At 35.7% G+C, this 20,614-nt stretch overlaps 1 protein-coding gene across 4 annotated transcripts; it reads right to left on the bottom strand.

Annotated features, from left to right (window-relative positions):
- Positions 1-829: 829 nt before the first annotated feature.
- ASG2 (transducin family protein / WD-40 repeat family protein) lies at positions 830-13,366 on the bottom strand. 4 transcript variants are annotated; one of them, XR_015200732.1, is made up of 20 exons: positions 13,194-13,366; positions 13,026-13,094; positions 12,884-12,961; positions 10,499-10,633; positions 10,292-10,399; positions 9,907-10,035; positions 9,570-9,685; positions 9,336-9,453; positions 7,993-8,098; positions 7,178-7,323; positions 6,900-7,073; positions 6,690-6,800; positions 6,392-6,503; positions 4,838-5,190; positions 4,172-4,262; positions 3,671-3,766; positions 3,500-3,570; positions 3,255-3,423; positions 1,658-1,761; positions 830-1,231 (listed from the first exon to the last, which is right to left on the bottom strand). XR_015200732.1 is itself a non-coding variant. In XM_086569898.1 (20 exons), exons 1-19 carry the CDS (start codon positions 13,254-13,256, stop codon positions 1,680-1,682), a joined length of 2,286 nt encoding a protein of 761 aa, XP_086426024.1. In that variant the 5' UTR covers positions 13,257-13,365; the 3' UTR covers positions 830-1,231; positions 1,658-1,679. The 4 variants fall into 4 exon arrangements, 3 of the variants coding, with proteins under 3 accessions (XP_086426024.1, XP_086426025.1, XP_086426026.1); XM_086569898.1 differs by having other exon boundaries at positions 3,296-3,423; positions 13,194-13,365; XM_086569899.1 differs by having other exon boundaries at positions 3,296-3,423; positions 9,907-10,040; positions 13,194-13,362.
- Positions 13,367-20,614: the final 7,248 nt, after the last annotated feature.

Genomic DNA, 20,614 nt, shown 5'->3' on the forward strand with positions numbered 1-20,614 from the left:
CAATTTGTTATGATTGTTGAGCAAATTTTAAAAAGAGCCGGTGCGTATGCACGGGTCTACTTTCTAGTATGATGTAATCCATTTGGGAGAAAACAAAAAAAAACCATTTAAACATATTTTTCCTATTTTTTGTTAAGGAGTGCAAAGTAAAGACATGATCTCATGTTGTTTGGTAAGACGCGCGGTGGTGAAGTAAAACAAGGTTAATCCAGTTACCTAGCTTGTTCATCAGGTATAATATAGCTGGAAAAAACAAGTGTTGTATATGAGTTTGCAACTTTCAGTTTCTAATCTCTAACCTACTACCGCCGTACTAGCGTACTGCACCTCTTTAGCAATTTCTCTGTAGCTAACTAATTTCTTACGTCTTTGTAACTAACTACCTACCAAATTGGATATTTCTCCTCCGAGGTCATCTTAATTCTATAATGTCTCATAACCACCAAAATTTGCTTCTAAAAATTCAGGTTGAAGTATAGTGCCAGATTAAGATGATCTTAGAGGAGAAAAATAAAATGCTGAAAGGAAGTTGTCTAACTTTAAACTATAAAGTGCGGATATCAATAGAACTCTAGACAGTTTACCGATAGTTTTATTCAGACTACAGTTCAGTTTCAGAAGTTAAATTGACTGTGACCAAACAGCTCCGAGATGAAGTTGTGTTATAGATATTTTCATCTTCAAAGTCACGATATTAGATTTAGATTCGTGTATAAAATTGATGAACCAAACAACCCCATCAAAAGCAGAGAAGCAGCAGCAAGCCAAGAAGAGTTTTACAGGATGTTAAGTAAGCTCAAAGTCACATAAACAATTAAACACGCATTACTAATATAAATCCCTACTTGTAGTTTTCGATTTTTATTTCTCCAACTTTTTTACAGATGAAAAATCCACAACACAACTTTACAACATCTTGGTAATAGTCAATGACGACGCCAAGAACTTCTTCTCATCTTGAATCAAATGTCAGCAAGCTTAAACACTCGGACAGAGTAGAATATTACAGCATCATGTACAAATTTTTACAAGACTCTTCATTCCAGCACCTTGATAAGAACAGTCAACAAGAAACTATTGGTGACAGGTTTCTCTTCTACTTCCCTAACGGTGGTCATGTGCGGTGCGCCTCAAATGACCAAAACCGTTCACCTTGAAATTCTGTTTTTCTCTTTAATACTTCAACGTAGCATGACCACCCATTACATTCTTGAAATTAGCGAAAATAGACCTGTTCAGGTGGAACAGATCAGAAAATTAATGACCTAAACTAGACCTAATCAACGACCTAAACCAATTAGGTAACAGGTACAGTATTAATGTAATTGAAAGTGTAAGAAAATCCTCTTGATAATGATTAAGAGTTGGATAAACTGTAACAGTTGATTAAATGAGACTCCTACGTCCTATCTGAGAGAGGGATTGAAAAAAAAAAACACAGTGACAAACTCAAGTTACAGAAACCAGTACAATTCCTCATAGGGGATTCTAAGCAGACATATCGGTGGGAAAGAAAATAAAACCAGGCCTTAAAACTTCAAAAAACCTAATACAGATTGAACGCTTAAGAAACATAAATGAGAAGTCAAGTGCCCCATAAGGTCATTGTACACCGATAAATCAAAATCTGTTCTGGACTTATGAATACTCAGGTTACCTTTTTTTATCTGCAAAATAAATTAGCTCTGAGCACACTCAAAAGGATGCAGCGTCCCTTCTGCAAAGTCGTGCATCCGAAACCGCTCAAGAAGCGCCAGTGGTCTGTAGATAAGAGTAAACAAAATCTGGTCAAAATACTACACGAAATATGATTTATGTGGAGAAACAAGTATAACCAAGTGCTTTCAACAACATTAAGCTCTGAAATCTTCTCACAAGGTAAACATGAAAATCATCTCCTAAAGGATAACCAAGGACTTTCAACAATATTTATCACGGTTCACTTCAACAAGTGCACTTAACACCCTCACTAGCAGGTGTAGAACATGTTCTACTCAACACTAACAGCCCTTTACCTCTCTTTTCTCGATCAGTAAATAGACCAGCTATCATTACCGAAGACCATACAGTGTGATGTGAAGTCCATCCCCTCTATTTCTTATCATATCAAAGTATCGAATTTAAAAACAAATTCACAGAATCGAATAGTGAAGAGCTGTCCTAAGAATCCATTTGATATGTTTGCCTTTTTGGGGGGATTCCTCATCTGTATAGCGAAAGTTATTCCCATATAAATGCAAAGTCATTTAGAAAAATGTTTGCAATTAGTTTGTTTTTTATCTTTTCTCCTAGCAGATTGATGGCTCATGCAAGGGATGAGCGAAACATCTACTCGTTTATTTAGATAAGGATTGTACTCACAAACACATTGCAAATTGAGAACTAAAGTCTATTGTTTTAAGGTTTCATGTTCAATTCCTATCATTTTAGAGAATCAAATTAGTCTGAGATAATTTATCACTGTTAGTGATTTTGTTGAGTGTTTATCCTCCTTTTTTCCTTCCGCAAAGAGATTTACATCAAACCCTGATTTGTACATTATTTGGTTCTGGGCAAATTTAAGGTAGATGTAGTAAAGTCACACAAATGTGACAGCCAACCCTAAATAACAAAGCCCTACAAAGAAAGGGTGTTCTACAAAAAAAACCTCAATATAAAGTTTCCTTTTGGGTCTATAAAACTATAAGGCAAATTCTGTATGAAACTATAAAAGATACATTATTAAAAGAATATATTTTTTCTATATACTCAAGAAACCATCGACATGGAATGAGAAACAATTTCAAGGAGTGCTAATCTACAAATCACTTTATGTTAAAACGTAGAAACACTGAAGACCATTATGGGATGTTGTACCTACATCAATCAAGGCTTATTCCAACATAAAAATATTTGACACCAAAAACGATGCAAATGTAATTCAAAGCTTTTCAGTTTTCACAAACTGATTTCTCTGGATAAATAACTAAATAAATAATAAGTAAAACTGTTGTTCTTGGCACTGAATATACATGCGTAGAAAAATCCAAATGTCTAAACAAACAGTTACAAAGGACTCAAAATATGTCCTGAAAATGTTGATTTTCGAAATTATTATTTTATCAGATTGTCGAAGCCCAGCTACTGAACATATCCAATGCTGTGAGAAAAACCTATATCAGTACTAAAATCTGGCTAAAAAGATTTAATGTGTAGATTGTTATTATCTTCACTATTTGTAAAAAATAAAACTAACCATGAATGTTGCAACTTACACATTACCAACTCTAGATCTAGCAACAACTTGAAATCTTACAGGATAACTTCTCGGTTGCGGCATAGCTCATTTTGATTTCTCTCCATAACACTCAACACATCCCCCGTTTCGGGTCCTGCTGCTCCCCCGGCTACAATGGATGGGGTTTGACCCGATGCTGTCCATAACTAAAACCGTATACTTTCAGAAACTAAAATTCTTACTCGACCACTGTCTCTACTGTATCCAAGTAATTATACATACCTTGATCGTGTTGTCTAACCCACTAGTTGCAACGGTGCAATCAAATGGATGAGACTGTACACAGTTCACAACTAAGAGACGGAGTAAAAACAAAAAACATCAAAATCTCAGTAAAGTAAAAAGAAAAAGGGTACTTCTGACTCCACTAGTATTGATATACAAACATGTTACCTGCTGCATCCCCGGCAAGCATTTTAATCAGTCTCCCAGTTCTTTTTTCCCAGATAAACCATCTCCCATCATCACTTCCACTGGCGACATAATCACCTTAAAAAGCACCAGAATGATGTGACTGTCACTAATGAAGTAGTAAGCAAGGAACATGATTATATCAAGTGCAGGAAAGAAGCCAAAATGAAAGTTCGCACAGTTCTCATGCAAATGTAATTATGATATTCCTCATGCAAATGTATTAATGATATTTCACATGGTCCCAACTTGAATTCTACCATTATGCACTTCACCCCAAAATTGTCTTTTGATATGTATAATCATCATATTGTATGTTCTATTCACAAATGGAAATGCTTCTATAAATGAAGATCTTGTTAAACAAACAAAAAAATTCCACTCGGGGATGGATCAAAAGAGCAATACTTGATAAATCAAGGAAAATCATTACACATGAAGTATGTTATGTTTAACAGCAGTAAGTCGGACTAGTCGACAAACCTCTCTGACCAAGAAAACTGGCTTGCTTTATGTCAGTTCCTACGTTGCAATGCCCAATGTACCTTTGCTTCATATCAATCACGGATTCTGGCTGCAGTATGAGGCATTAAGAAAAATCAATAGTACTAACGGCAGTAAGTAAAATTAAAAAAAGGATTAAACACCAAAAGAAAAAAAAAAACGAGTAAACACTAATCACAGATGATGAAATGCATACAGAAAAGTGCATACTTATACAACACCCTATTACGATACAAAACAAGAGTATGTTAGGCCAAGATAACTGTGAAAGACATTCAATAGTAGAGTTCATAATTTCAAAAATTCACACCAAGAAAGCATCTCATAAACTCATGAAACTACATAGTAATAGGACTCACATCATTTGTTGCATTCTTACATAAAATTTGATCAATTTTCTCAGGTAACATAACAAAATGCATTGTGGGTGTCATTTCTTATGTAATGCATGTGATCTAAGCCTGATAGATTTTGTTTTTTATATCAGAGCTAACGATGATTGGTCCTATCTATACTCGAAACAGACCAACTAAAACTGCCAAAAAGATCATTAACTGACAGCTATCTCCAATTACTAAGAAAGGAACTATCAGAAGAAACAGACAATTTATATTCTTTTGGTAATCAACAATTTATATTCAATACCTGATATGTTGTATTATCATATTTAGATGATGATGATGGATATCCACTCGAACCATTTCCTGAACCATTTTCTCTTCCCAAGTCACCTCTTCGATGAAACCTTAAATTTAAATTCCCACGGAGAATGCTGGATTCAATATCATGCCCTTCATCGCCTGATATTGATGTTTCAAAATCCAATTCCATTTCTTCTTCATAGTCAGAATCTTCTCTTTCAGACCGTGGACCATCCTGTGATGCATCACTGTTTGCCTCGGACCGGTACAATATATCAGTTAGTGACTGTACTCTTCCTGGTCGAGCTCCCAATTTAGATGCTCCATCATTTTCTTTGTTACTTTTTTCAGCCTCAGCTACCAAAAAAAATAAAAATAAAAAGTGAAATTAAATAAATGTAAATTCAGAGACATCTACAGTAGGTACTGAGTTGAAAAGCCATCAAAAGCTGAACGTATTATTCTAATCAACTCTTATCAGTTATCAGGGTAGAAGCATTTGTAGCTCTCCACCTATGCAGCACGGACACTCCTCTAGGGGAAACGTATCCATGTCGGACACGTATCGGACACCGACACTCCCTGACATGCCTCCAACACGTATCCAATACTCGATTTGGAGTGTCGGATTTATTAATTAATTTTTAGAATTTCCAACACTCTGTGGACACGTTGGGGACACACGGGGGACACGTCTACATTTTTTTATTATTTTTTAAAAAGTGATTAAAATAATTAAAAGAAGACACGACTTGTTAGGGGTTTTATTTCACTCTTGAAATAAGAAAAATGAGGCACAATGCACGACTGCACTTGATGATTTCCAAGTCCTTTTTATATATATTTGTTACAAATCTTCTGTAATTGTTATTTCTTTCGTTGGCATTAGCTTGCATTATTGGACATGTATGTTGTTGTTGTTTGATCTTTCAGAGTTGGACACGTTCAAAACTAGTGTTCATATTTTGATTAAAATTTGGTGGAGAAAGTTAAATTTTTTGAATTTATTCATATATATATATAACGTGTCCAAGACGTATCCGTGTCCTACTTTTTTGAATTACGCCGTGTCTATGTGTCCGTGTCGTGTCGTGTCCGTGCTTCATAGCTCTCCACTTTCAAAATTTACAACATTTATAAACCAGTCATGTTTTTAAGCTCTGAATAAATTGGAATTTCCTTATCACACTTACGTAGATATGAATACCATGTATAGGAAAGACAAACACTGCTATTCGATGCCTAGAGAGTATGTGGCATGGCACACGTATTAAGCAGGCCAACTGTGCCAAAGGTGCAAAACATGTATAAAAGGTAGGCAAGTAGGTCTTAAATTTTGTCCGCTTAATTGAACATAGAAGTGAGGTGTCACAGACTGGAAAAGTACTTGTAAATGAAGAGGTGTCACAGATTGTAAAATGTACTTGCAAATGAAGGTATGTTGAAGTGCCTGGCCTAATAATGGTGAAAATCAAATTCCTCTACAAACAGAAATCATATAAACATAATAATAGTGTGCAACAATAATAATTAATTTTCAAACAACGCTTCTGGATACCTGAGGCAAGATGTCCTTTTATGCTTTCTACTCTCTCTGCTGCCTCATAGTCATAAGGAGCAAGACATTGTGCCGCAAGAGCATAATCTAAAGCTTCTTTGTGTTTCCCCAACTACAAAACAGAAATTGGTAATATAAGAGATAGGGAGAGAGATATTAAAAAAACAGAGATCAGGATGGAATATAACTGTTGAATATAATAAAATACAGACGGATAGCCTTGCTAACATACCAAACCGAAAATGACAGGAGAAAACTGAACAATATATAGGAGCTTGTTTGTGAACACTACATTTACCTGCAAAAGAGCTTCAGACATGTGGTAGTGCCCAAAAAATGACGGAGTATTGATGCTTTGAGCCTTGTTGCAATCCCTTATCGCCATATGTACATCATTTTTCCACTTCCTCTGGAGAATGGAAACAAGTGATTTTGGTTTTTAATCTAAGGTACGGAATCTTATACTGACAAAACGTAAAATATGTTAACTAGTAAGCTTTCAATGAACCTTGAGAAGCAAAGCTGCGCGAGTACACAAACATTCATGTCTCATCTCAGGCCCTATTTCACATTCATTTCCCTCCAGTACTTCATTACACGCTTCAATTCCATATAGATAATGGGTTCCCCCCTCCTTTAAGGAGTTCTCAGCTACTTGAACCAACTCCTTGTACTTCTTGAGCTGTAACAGTTTAAAGATTTACGACAACTCGTAAATGGGTAGGGAATAGATATTGAAGTGGGCCAATAGACGATGTATTAGTAAAACTAGCCATAAAAAAGCACCTTGGAGGGGACATTGTTTTGTCTGGAAATACCATTTCGGAACAACCGTGGTTTTGATGCTTGTAGCTCTTCCCCACTGAAAACAGGACCCAGATTTATTTGCCTTGAAACATCTTCTGCACTGTACTTTGTAGCATTATTACCACCTGCAAATTAGGAATCCAAAAGAAACATAAGGATAAAGTGAATAAAAAACAGAATCATTTGGATTCTGCAGAATTGTTCACCAGTTTCGAAGTATAGCACCAATTTAAAAAATATAAGTGTCCTCTCCAAAATATGGAACTCCAAAATGTAAATTTCATAGCATATACTTTTCCACACGAAACTAGTTATTCGTTCTCTATTACAAACAGACTTGAGCAATCTTCTCTTCAATCAAATTCGGTCTCCACTTCAAAAATTCAAGTTCCAATTCTAATTAACAATACCAAATTCCGTTTTTTGATTGATCAAGAATTCCTCAACCTGTTACAGCTTACAAGTGATATTTGATATGAGGTGATTTATGCGCTAATGAAAGATATGTTGAGATATATAGTATCTGCGCTTTAATGTGAGTGCAGGTGATCATAAGAGCTATATGGAGCCAACCGCAGCTTTACCAGCGTGAACATGACACATAAGCCACCTTGATCACAGTACTTAAAGACTCGGTGAAACTTGAAAGTAAATCCTAATGGCAAGATGCACAAAATGAAAATATAAATTGCCATGGGAAAACACCATCTTAATAATTAATACTAAATTCGTGTAAATAAGCGGTCTGTAGACGGACAATTTATTTTAAAGGTGCAAAAGGGTTTCAAAAGTACCAAGATTTACATCCATTAGGTAAACATGTTCTCCCGTATAGCTAAGTAAAACCTCCTCTCCATTTGGACTAAAAGTAACATGAGTCAGATGCAAACTCGACCTTACCTGAAAAGGAAAAAATCAATTACTGATTTCTATACATCATGCATTGTAAAAGAGATAGTGATACTCATTTAAGCATAAAATGGGATCCATATACCAGCAACAGTTGGTCTCTCTTTTCCCTGAGATCAGTAAATCATAAACATATAAGTTTATCTTGCAAGTTCAACTTGGAGAACAGTAGTGGCAGAGGTTCTACAGTAACTATCATGTATTGAACTTTGCGAAATGCTTCAGAGTTATTAAATTACAGGTTACACAACTATATTGGTTTAGAGTCCATGTACAGGATGGTGACCAGTGTTTTAAGCAATGGATGGAAGGGCAGAAGCACACATTGCTGCGAGCATCGCTCAAATTTGCTAATCTCAACTGCTATTTAGTGATATTAGTTTAGAGCATCCCCATGTAGCTTCTCAATTGGAGCTTTCCCATTCACTTTCCACCCCAAGGTTGTAACATGCATCTCCTTTCTTTTCTAACCCAAGAAAAACCAGCTCTTAACAAAAAAGAAATTAGAGATAAACTCTCTCTCTCTCTCTCTCTCTCTCTCTCTTTTTAAAAAATTATGATCAGGGCAAAACAGTCACAACTCACAAATTTATGAAACCAAAGATTATAACCTAAACACCATTATTATTGCTTTAACAATGAAGAAACTCATTAAAACTAAAGAGCTTTGTACTATGAAATATATTTATAGATAGGTTGCTAACTTACATTGAAACAGATACGTGTGTCCGTATCCGACACGGATACAGAAATACAATAATTGACGTATATCACATACAATATGTGCCCGACACGGACACGTGGATATGTATCCGACAAATTTTTTTAAAAAATACCCAGTGTCCATGTATCATAGATAGGTTGCCTTTCTAATCAAGAAACCTTAACTTGAAACTGACCTAAACCTTTGAAACCTCCTAAACAGGAAAGAATGTAACACAGACACAACTTGGGCCTATAACACCTTTTTCGGGAAGATATGTATATATATATACACTAGATTCTACCACTGAAAATAACATAGTATCAACTGAAAATACTAAATAGGATAATGAGATTTGTCTTGAAATATCTTCGAAAGAGGGCAAACTAATCGTGCAAAGAGCAGGAAATTAATATACTAGATACATTCAGATCTAAAAGAAGTTAATCACTCTAAACCCCTGCGGCTTAACTGAAAAGTGAAAAAAGATGTTGCAATTCAAAATTTTCAAAGGTAATAGCTTACACGATCAGAAAGATGCATTGGACAGAAATAATTAACACAAGGTGGTGGCTTTGTCTTCTTCTGACAAGAACTCATTGGAGGAAGCATCCTTCTATCATATAGACGCGCAAAAGCATCACTGCGACAATTTTTCCCAAAGGAACATACATTATGGTAATTAGTTACACAAGCAATGGAACAAGATTTCCAGCTCCGTGTCTACATCAGAAAAAAGCATAGAAATAAAGAAATTACCTTCCACCAACAAGGAGGAGATGAGGCCGAGTTATACTGATGTCACATGATTTTAGTAAAAGGCACTGTTTAGGAGGATCAGCTAGTGACTTTTTTGCTCCAGATCGCAAATCAAGCTGCCACAACAAACTAAATATAAAGAACTAAACAATGTAAGACCACAAACTGATATTCAACTCATACTATCTTCAAAGTTTGCTATTCTTTTCCTCAAGTCTGTCAACAGAGTTACAGTCTTTGAAATTTGTTACAAGTTAGTTAATAAAAAAAAAAGCTGAAGAAATAATTAATTGATATTTGTTCCAGAATGTGGCCAAAAATAGAAGTCAATACTTACTAAGACATTGCGGCACTCTTGGTTAGAAGATCCAGCTGGAGGACACGAAGCACCCTCTCGGAAGTCGTGCTGCCTTAGAGTTCCATCTTCACTTGCACTCCATACTACATTTGGGTTTCCAACTTCCACCTGCACTATGAGAAGAACATGAACGAGGTAGACAGACGCATAAATATGAGAAACAATATCACGAGACATCTCACACCACAAACAAAAAAACTACAGAAATGTTGCCCATATGTCAGAATGCTAGAACTATTTTAGAAGATAAATAATTGAAATTTCAACCTAAGACGTCCGAACACAGAATCTTTAGATATCATGTTTCTGAATCTCCATTAATAATAAACCGTAGAATATCATGTTTAGTGGCATGAGATCTTACAGCCAACTTTTTTACTCTCCTCGAGTGACATTGAAACACTGCTGATGGTGCGATTACATTTTCTTTAACTCTCCTCCCATTTGCACGGGATAAATTAAACAAGCGGACCTGAAAAAGGAAAAAGATTATCTCGAACAGGACTTCAACTGCATGTAAATTTGCTTCATTTGGGCAAAACAATTATTATTGACCATTAAAATACATTACTTCTGAATCTCCAGCACCAGACACTACAAGCTCATCAGATGTCTCAGGAACAAATTTTGTACAAAATATGTTTGCTGCATGTCCAGTTTCCACACTATGTAAACGTTTTCTGCTCGAATAACTCCAAATGTTAATCTGAAAAAAAAAATACTTTAAATGACACCAAGCCACAAGAAAATTTTCAGAAGCATCTAATTCAATATGAAGACAGACGACACATCCCAATGTGACTACAGATCTACTCCCTCTCAAGAAGAGAGGCAAATTTGTAGGCAAATGTCTCTCATCATATTAACCATCTGAAAACACTGGACGATAACAAAAAGCTTTACCGACATTCAAAAGTTTATACAGAAGTCAGAGGAATAAAAGCCAGAAGATGCACAGAAAAAAATATTCCTTGAACAGTAATAGATGAAAAAAATGATTACACCCCATTGTACAAATCATGAAGACTCCAATTTGTTTTAAAATATCTTCAATATGAAGAACAATGGGTATTTGTAAAAATGTTTTTCGATACCATTGAAAATGTTTTTCGATACCGTTGAAAATGTGTGTTTGTGAAAGTGTTGAGATTTTATGGAAATAGAAGTTTTCCTCCAAGTAGAAATTGTTAGTATGGTTATTTGTATTTGCATTGTTTTTTTTTTTTTTTGGTAAGGGTCAGGGTGTTCTCCCCTACTAGTTCACTATAGTAATTTGTTTTCGATGGATTTAGATGGGTTCAAGCAATGTCCCTTTTAAATTGGAACCTTTTGAAGTAGCTAAAGAAGTTGAAGCCGAACGGAACTTAGAACAAGAGGGTTACTTTATTGAGTTATTAAACGAAATTGTGATTACGCCCGGCGTTAAAAGGGTTAATGGCAAGTTCAAGAAAAATAAATGGCTCGACTTGAGAAAGAAATATTATCTGAGATTTGGACTCAAACATTTATCAAAAGCTTACAAGAACAAGCACCAAAACATGAAAGAAAAGCTTTGTGAATTCAAGGCGCTTGTTGAAAAGACTATTGGGACAGGATTTAATCAAGTATTGGGTACTTTCACTGCGAGTGATTTATGGTGGGATGATTATATAAAGGTGATAAACAGTTATCATTTATTAGTATTCTTTTCCTTTTAACTATGCTGTTTGAAACCATGTTAATTATTTTATTACAAAAAACCGACTCACAAAAAGGCCACGCATTTAAAGAGTTTGAGAATTCGAGGTTGCCCAAAATACAAAGACTTACAAATAATTTTTGGAGACACAATAGTGACTGGATCTAACAAAGCTTCGGTGACCCATAACTTCAACTTAACAGATGAAGAGAATGGTGAGAAAGAAGCAACTACTGAATCACCTATGCTTTCTCAAGTTCAAATTTCAGAGGGTGGCAATAATCGTGAAAATAATGACCATGACACTCAAAGCACTCAAAGCAAAAGTCAAAGCCATTCTCGCAAGCAAAAAAGAAGTGATCCTAAAAGACCTGAGCTTAGTGAAGCTGTCAAGATGCTAGTTGAAGCATCCCAAGCTAGAGTCGAAAAGAGGGAAAAAATTTAGTATAACAGAGTGTGTTGACATCATTGAGGCAATGAGTATCGAAATTGGAAGGAAGATTTATGTTAAAAGTATATCCCTATTTCAGGACAAAGAATGGAGAGAAGCGTTTATGCACACGTCAGATGCGCATAGAAGAGATGTGTTGTTAAATATTGAGGAAGGAGATTTATAGACGATTTAGAAGTGTTACTGAAAGAAGCTGAGGCCCTCTTCTTTGTTGTTGCAGTATTTTGGAAAAATGTTTTAGGTTAACTATTTGAAATAGAGTAAGGTTGACCCAAACATTGTTGAGTCAGTCAGTAGTTAACAGAATTTTATATGATATCCCTTGAACACAATTGTGTATGTGATTCAAATTTAGTTTTTATGTGGTGACCTACTAGCAACTTGGAATGTTTTGGTTAATTTGGTGTTTTGAGATGTTAAATATCTATGAGTAAATGTTGTAATGTGAATTTCCAATGTTATTTGCTTATGGAGTTGATTGTTTTCACGAGTATATAAGAACCTAGAATGTTAGTGGCTTGTAGTGTCCTGTTAGCATCTTAGCATGAGGAACAGGGCAGAGAATGTCCTATATGTTTCTTCTGTTCTGTCAGTTTTCTGCATATATGCTTGTTCTGACTGCAATGTTAAAGTTGTAAATCTTAATTGTTGTTATGCCGACCAACTCTAGAGTTGAAAAATAGACAAAAGACAGTAGAGTGCTCAGAATTAAAAAGCACAAGTGTTCTCTCTTTCTAGACTTTTGTATATGTTTTATATTAGTGATACATGAAATATTACTAAAATGCTGAATCTAAATTTAAAAAAATAAATATATATTGTTGTACCAGTGTATCATCTGATGCAGATATCAAGAGAGAGCCTTTTGAGTTCCAAGCTAAAGTATTGACACACCCTTGATGGCCCTGTTCAACAAGTAAAATTCAACAACATTGAAGAACGGTTATTACTAATAATAAATTCCCAAACCTCCAATTCTTTTTCCAGGGATAGTCTTTGTATTAACGAAGAGTGCATTTGCAACCTGCGACTAATATCCTAAATACACACGAAAGAATAAAAACTGTTATCAGTCACTGACTCACGACGACTGTAAAATAATTCAATTCAATGTTGACAACATAAATCAAACTTTACATAGCGAGGAGTAATGTTTCTGTGATCAACCCACTCTGTATTATTTCCATCACGATAATTCATTTCACCAGAGTTATATCAAATTCAACAATTTTTATTTTGTTTTATTATTTTATTATTTTATTTTAAGTCGGTTTGATTGAATGACTGTTTTTTTCTTTTCTCGAATGAGCTCTCTTTATGCGGGACACGTCACATGTCTCGTGTTTTCTGGGCGTGGACTCAAGTAACGGCTGGGCCTGGTGCAAATTTAGCCCAAACACATAAATTGACCAATAATTTCGGTTTTAGGCATGGTGGGCTCACATCAGCATCTATTACTAATAATTTTGCTACAAGGACATTTTTCGGGCTGATATCAGCAAGTTATTTTTTATTAATATCAATTATGATCTTTTTCTCCATCTAGCAAAAAAAACTCAAACTAGAAACTTGTAAAATACTTTTGAGATTTAATTGTTTTCATCATTGAGCTAGTTGATTTGTCTGTTGTGAACTTGTGATTAATGATTTAAGATATGAGAAAATATTTATCTTCTTCTCCATCTAGCAAAAAAAACAAACTCCAACTAGAAACTTATAATTTTTTTTTAGATCTAGTTGTTTCATCTTTGAGTTAGTTAATTTGTGTGTTGTGATTATTGATTTAAGTTATAAGAAAACATCTTATTCTCTAATTACAAACACTCTTCTCATTTTTCAATTCTAGATTATTGATAATTGAAAAATAATTAAGTCGATTTCGGCGCCGGTTCGACAAACAATTGAACAACAATTGAATTTCTTTATCAAATCTTCGAATATTGTGTTAATCCATTGTGTGATTTATCTCGATTTCAATATTGTTATCGTCGATGATATTTTTAAGTTTGGAGTAGTAGTCTGATACACATGCAAATACTACTATACATCTGTACAACACACATACACACATCATTATGCATGTGTACAACATACATGCAAATAACACTATGCATGTATATATTAACATGCACATACCATTATGCATGTGTATAACACATATGCAAACACTATATATATGTATACATGTGCATAACAAACATGCAAACACTACTATGCATGTGTATATTGATAAGAGTCCAAAACTGTAGTTTTAACCCCTTAATAATACTACTTTTAGACCAATTATGCGAGTAATAAATAAGAGTTAATGCTAATTACGTGTTTTTATGTATTTCAGGCATGAAACTCAATTATGTACAGAAATGTGCCACTTTGGCGATATAAAGGAGCAAAGGGTTGGTTGCTAAGAAGTTCTGTGATAAAGGCCAAGATGAAGCCCGGTCAAAAGCTGAAAAGTCAACACGGGCGTAATGCGGTCTACAGACAAGTCAGAAACTTCAAAACCATATCTTTGGACTCAAGCCTCGGATTTGGGCCTACCTTACGTCAAAACGACCGGCTCGGAAAGAGCTTTTTAATGGTTTAAGCCTTGACCCAATCAGAGGAGTAGAAGTAGACAAAAATTCTGCTTAAGTTAAAGCCAGCTGAAACGGGCTCTGTAGACTGAAGAAAGTGAGCTTTGGGCTCGATTTTCTGGCCCAAAACATGGCCCCTCAGCCCATGCACGAAATTGTGGATCTGGTCTCCTGCTTTACATAAAACAAGACTTAGCTCTTAAGAAAAAATAGTTAGATAGCTTAGAATAGAAAGTAGCCATTAAAATAGCTTGTAGATCTAATTTTTGGAATTTCAATTAGTTAATTAATTAGTTTCATACATTGTTTTAGATTAGTTATTGGAATGATTGTTTTTCATTGATTAGATAAATAAAATAGTAGTTATTGATTATTTCGATTTTGTCATTTAAATTTGTAGATCTAATTTCAATTCTTGTTGTTATTCAATTCTTAGTTATTAATTAGATTTGAAGTATTGTTAGTTAAAATTAGTAAAGTTCAAATCTTTATATTATGTCTAGTTTTAATTCAATGGGAAATGATAGTTTAATGAATCAAGGCTAAACCTCCATTTGAGGGGTTTGATGAAGCCTTGATGAAAACTTGATTGTGTAGTATAGAATCGTTGTAAGAATCTATTCCACTCTAGAAGGTCGTTGATTCGCCATGAGAATGGGTGGACAACCTCACATGCTAGTTATGAATTGGTAGAAATGTCATGTATAATTAGGGATTAGAACGACCAATTCTTACCATAAGAATGTAAGAATTGGTTTACAACAAATCTATGCTAGTTTATTAAGTTGGATTCAAAGTGGAATCAAATTCCCCTAATCCTTTATCTAGATTCAACTCTTAGCATTTTGTCATTTTATTATTCGTATCGTGTTATTTGAATTCACATCATAGTATAAATTCCACCATTACTCTCATTAGACTTTGGATAGACTCGTCAATTGTAGAAAACTTGAATGCTAAAGGACTAGGAGTGGAACGAATCTTCTATTCCAACTCTGCGTCAATAGATTCGAGAGTAGAAAACAAATATCTTTGATAAATCTAGTAACAGAATAGTTTATGGTTTTACTTGTGTTTATAGTTTCATCGCTTTATTTGTGAGTAAGATTATTCTTTTTATAGTTATCAAATGGCGCCGCTGCCGGGGTACTCTTTAGTATTGTTTTCTTTAGAATTAATAGTTTTTCAAAGTCCCATAACCCACCCACTCTTGTTTGATTCTCACTGTGGTTGTCCATTTCAGCACTGAAATTTTCCTTGGAAAATTACTTTCGAGCGACTGCTACGGCAAAGCCAAATTGAGCGCTCGCCTCCACACGCTTTGAATTCCACTTTTTGCACGAGCGACTTGCCCTACCAAGGCTAACTTGGAGCGACTCAAGCCCACCACACTGAACTCCAAATTGACTTGAGCGACTGCACCCGGCTAGGTCTATTCTGCGACCATCTATAATCTGAAACCGCTTTCGATTTCCACAGGTTTGATTCAAACTTCCATTTCTTCAAGATTTTCAGTGTTCTAACTTGTTATATACACTGAGCACGCATAAACAAGACGTTATTCATAAGCGAAGCAAGGAGGCTTTCAGGTACTCTTTTCTTCAACACCTCGTATATTTTGTTAGAGGTTTATACTAGCATATCAGGATTGTTTGGAGTGTTGTTGTGTTTCATTAAAATTGGTCTTAGCCTTGCATGAGATTAAGGTCAGGCCGAAGAAAACCACCTAACGTAATTAACCGACAACGGCAACAAACACCTCTAGCTAGCATACAACACACCACACTTGAAGTAATGGCTGAAGAAAGAGAGTCTCCTTTCTCGAACTTTTACAAAGCCTTGAACGATAACCCTAAATCTTGCATCGTTCTATCAGACCCAGTGGGGGATTTCCAAATTCCCCCAAATATATTTAATTTGTTACCCGTTTTTCATGGGTTACCTTATCAGCACATACGTAGGATTGACCAAGTCCTTACTACATTCCACCATCCTATGATTGGTGCTGAACAAATTAAACTAAGAGTATTTCCCTTCACTTTAGCCGATAAGGCGGCATCTTGGTTAACTGCCCAAGCGCCAAATTCTGTGGACTCGTGGGCTAAACTTGTTCAACTATTCATGGAACATTTTTACCCACCACTGAAGACAGATGAAATGTTTTCCAAGATTCATTTCTTTCGACAGAATCCTCATGAATCATTTTCAGAGACTTGGAATCATTTCACCGATCTACTTATAGAGTGTCCACATCATAACCTCGCAAAAGACACGTTAGTTCGTGCCTTTTTCAAGGGACTCCTACACCACCATAGAGAAGTCCTTGACATAATGAATGGGGGTAGTTTCTTAAGTAAAAGAGCCTCAGAGGCTTATAAATTTTTAGAAGATCAGACTAAGCGTAATAATAACTGAGGGGGATAGTGACGATATCTCCCGCAATGCTAGTTTTTCTATAACAATAAAGGCCGCCGGTATGTTTGAGATGAAACCCAATCCGGAACTTAAAAATTTAATCAAATCTCTAACTAAAAAGGTAGAGGCTATTTTTGTTCAACAAACGCCTATCCCCGACATGAATGTCAATTCCAATCTATGTAATTTCTGTTTGAGTCCAGAGCATCCCGACTCCTATTGTCCTTTTCGCTATAAGCAAATAAATGATCCGCAACAAAATAATGTTTGCTCGATTAATAGTTTTCCTATTCCTAACGCCCCTTGGAGACAACATCCCAACTTCAATTGGAAAAATAATCAACAAGTAACACCTCCAGAGTTTAATAATCAAAATGTTAGGCAAGCAAACAATTATAACCAAGCTCCACCACGACAAGGACAAGGTCAGGGTAATTATAATAATTATAACAACCAAGCGCAACCACGACAAGGTCAAGCACAAGGTCAGGGTCATTATAATAATTATAACAATAATAATTATAATACTAATAGAGGTATCATTCCGGTAAATAATAACTATCAAAATCCACCCATTAATAATCAACGTGACATAGTTCATATCACACAACCTAAAGCTAACACTCTTCCACAACCGAATCGTTTCGATACCTTTATGCAATCTCAATAACAAATTTTACAAGCCATCCAACTTTCCTTACAGCAGCTAGCTCAAGAGAAAGTACAACCCAAAGGTGTGTTTTCAGTACAAGCGATACCTAATCCGAAAAACACCAAACACAGCCTTTGAGGTAAATGGTAATACTAGTACGGAAAATGAAAACTTAGGTGAGCTAAATGTCATCTCCACTCTCCGTTCTGGGAGAGTGGTTGATAACAAAGTAACTATGCCTATAGTTACCCCACCAGTTGTCCCTACACCGCAGATTGTACTAGATACCATAATTAAACTGAAGAGCCTACCCCTATAGAGGTACCAGTTAAACCACAACCTAAGAAACAAAAAGCCAAAGTTAAACATCCTGTTGATCATTATGCTAAATATAGAGAGAAACCACCGTTTCTCCAGAGATTAGCAATGTTAACTAAGAATACGAATTTCGATGAGATTAGGGAAGTTTTCAAAAATCTAACGATAAACCTTCCTTTTCTTGAATCGATAAAAAAATTACCTCACCATGCTAAGTTTCTTAAAGAATTGTGCACTACTAGGCGTAAGACAAATATTCCTAAAGACGCCTTTTTAACTGAACAATTTCCAATTTTAATGGAACACAATGGAATCGTTAAGTACAAGGACCCCCGGTCGCCCCATCGCATAATGCACCTTAGGAGATTCCCACACGACGACGCTTTTACTAGACACGGGCGAGTGTTAACTTACTCCCATATTATCTATACAAAAAAATAGGTCTACAAGAGAAACAACCTACTAAAATGACATTGCAATTAGCGGATCGATCAATTAAGTACCCTAAGGGTGTGGTTGAAAATGTGCTTGTTAAGGTCCGGATTTTCTACTATCCTGGCGATTTTGTTATCCTCGATCTGAGAAATCGCTAACGACTCTGTTCCGATCATTTTAGGGCATCCCTTCTTGGCGACTGCCAACGCGCTTATAAACTGCCGCGATAAGTCGATGTCCTTGTCTTTTGGCCATCTTTCGGTTGAGGTAAATGTTTTTAAACTAATGAAACAGTTACTAGATTTCGTCTATAGATAGAGAGGTTAGCATGATCGAGAGCTTAGCTCAAGATTACTTTAATAACACGTTTCCAGAAAACCATATGTATAAATTCCTTTCTTTTGGAAGTTCAGATTTTGTTGATGACTCCTACATAGAGGAAGTCAACACCATCTTCGAGTCTACACAAATCGTAGACCCTTCGGTTGCTCCATATACAGAGTTTGAATACCTGCTGCCTAAGCAAGTATTCATTACTCAAGATAAGGAGCCTCCAAAAGTATTTATCGATATTCCTCTCACCCCGGTGCTTAAACCTCTTCCTCCTGAGTTAAAGTATATTCAACTTGATCCGGATGGTAGTCATCCGGTAATTATATCTTCTCTGTTATCTAAGGAGGAAGAGACACGGTTGATCAGGATGATTAGGTAACATCGTTCTGCGATTGGTTGGTCCCTAGCCGATATTAAGGGAATTGACCCTAATGTGTGCACTCATCGTATCCATTTAGAGGATAACGCAAAGACTTCCCGCGAACCTCAGCGTCGTTTAAACCCTACCATGAAAGAAGTGGTCAGGGAAGAAGTCTTACGGTTACTTGATGCGGGTATCATATACCCAATCTCTGATAGCGAATGGGTTATTCACATTCATGTAGTTCCAAAGAAATCAGGGATTACCATAGTACGTAATGCCAAGGGTGAATATATTGCCACACATGACCCTATGAAATGGAGGATCTATATTGATTACAGACATTTAAATGCCATGACACGAAAGGATCATTTTCCTTTACCTTTTATAGATCAGATGCTTGAACGTTTAGCTGGTCATGCTTTTTATTGTTTTTTGGATGGCTACTCTGGCTATTTTCAAATTATTATTGATATTGATGACCAAGAAAAAACTACCTTCACATGTCCTTTTGGAACATACGCCTATAAACGAATGCCTTTTGACCTTTGTAATGCTCCTGGTACCTTCCAGCGGTGTATGCTTCATATTTTTAGTGACTTGGTAGAGCGTTTCATGGAAGTGTTCATGGATGATTTTTCCATCTATGGAGACTCTTTCAATAAATGTCTGTCTAAAGTTTTAACGCGATGTGAAGAGAAGAGTCTCATTTTAAATTGGGAAAAATGTCACTTCATGGTGAAAAAATACATAGTACTAGGTCACATCGTATCTAGTGATGGCATCGAAATAGATAAGGCCAAACTAGATAAGATAGCAACTTTACCTATACCACGGACTGTCCGTGATATTAGAGCCTTTCTAGGCTATGTAGGTTTTTATAGGCGTTTTATCAAAGATTTTTCAAAAATAGCTAGACCCTTAATTAATCTACTTTTAAAGGAGACCATCTTTGATTTTAATTTTAACTGTAAATAGGCTTTTGAAACTTTGAAAGCCGCCTTAACTTCCGCACCCATTATACAGCCTCCCGATTGGTCTAAACCTTTCGAACTCATGTGTGATGCTAGTGATTATGCAGTTGGTGCTGTCTTGGGACAGAAGCTAGATAATAAATCTACTGTTATTTATTATGCTAGTAAAACTCTAAATGATACTCAAAGGAATTATACAACTACTGAAAAAGAATTCTTAGCTGTCGTTTATGCTTTAGATAAGTTTCGTCCTTATTTGGTTGGTTATAAGACTCTAATTTACATGGACCATGTAGCCCTTAGGTACCTTCTCGCTAAAAAGGATGCTAAGCAGAGATTGATCCGATGGATTCTTCTCCTACAAGAATTCACATTAGAAATAAAAGACAAACGAGGCGTCGAAAACATAGTTGTTGACCACTTATCTAGACTAACAAATGATGATGATAGTGATTCTGACTCCATACCAGACTCTTTTCCGGATGAGCATCTGT

Source organism: Coptis chinensis, chromosome 7 (assembly GCF_015680905.1).
Source record: "Coptis chinensis isolate HL-2020 chromosome 7, ASM1568090v1, whole genome shotgun sequence".
NCBI lineage: Eukaryota > Viridiplantae > Streptophyta > Magnoliopsida > Ranunculales > Ranunculaceae > Coptis > Coptis chinensis.

What these genes read in the sequence shown, in the direction of transcription:
- ASG2 (XM_086569898.1), bottom strand. Translation starts at nt 13,256, where the DNA reads ATGAATTATCGTGATGGAAATAATACAGAGTGGGTTGATCACAGAAAC. An exon ending in CCCTGGAAAAAGAATTGGAG is followed by an intron (nt 12,962 to 13,025) that starts GTTTGGGAATTT and finishes CTTGTTGAACAG; the next exon opens with GGCCATCAAGGGTGTGTCAA. An exon ending in CGCAACCGAGAAGTTATCCT is followed by an intron (nt 1,762 to 3,295) that starts GTAAGATTTCAA and finishes TCTTATCTACAG; the next exon opens with ACCACTGGCGCTTCTTGAGC.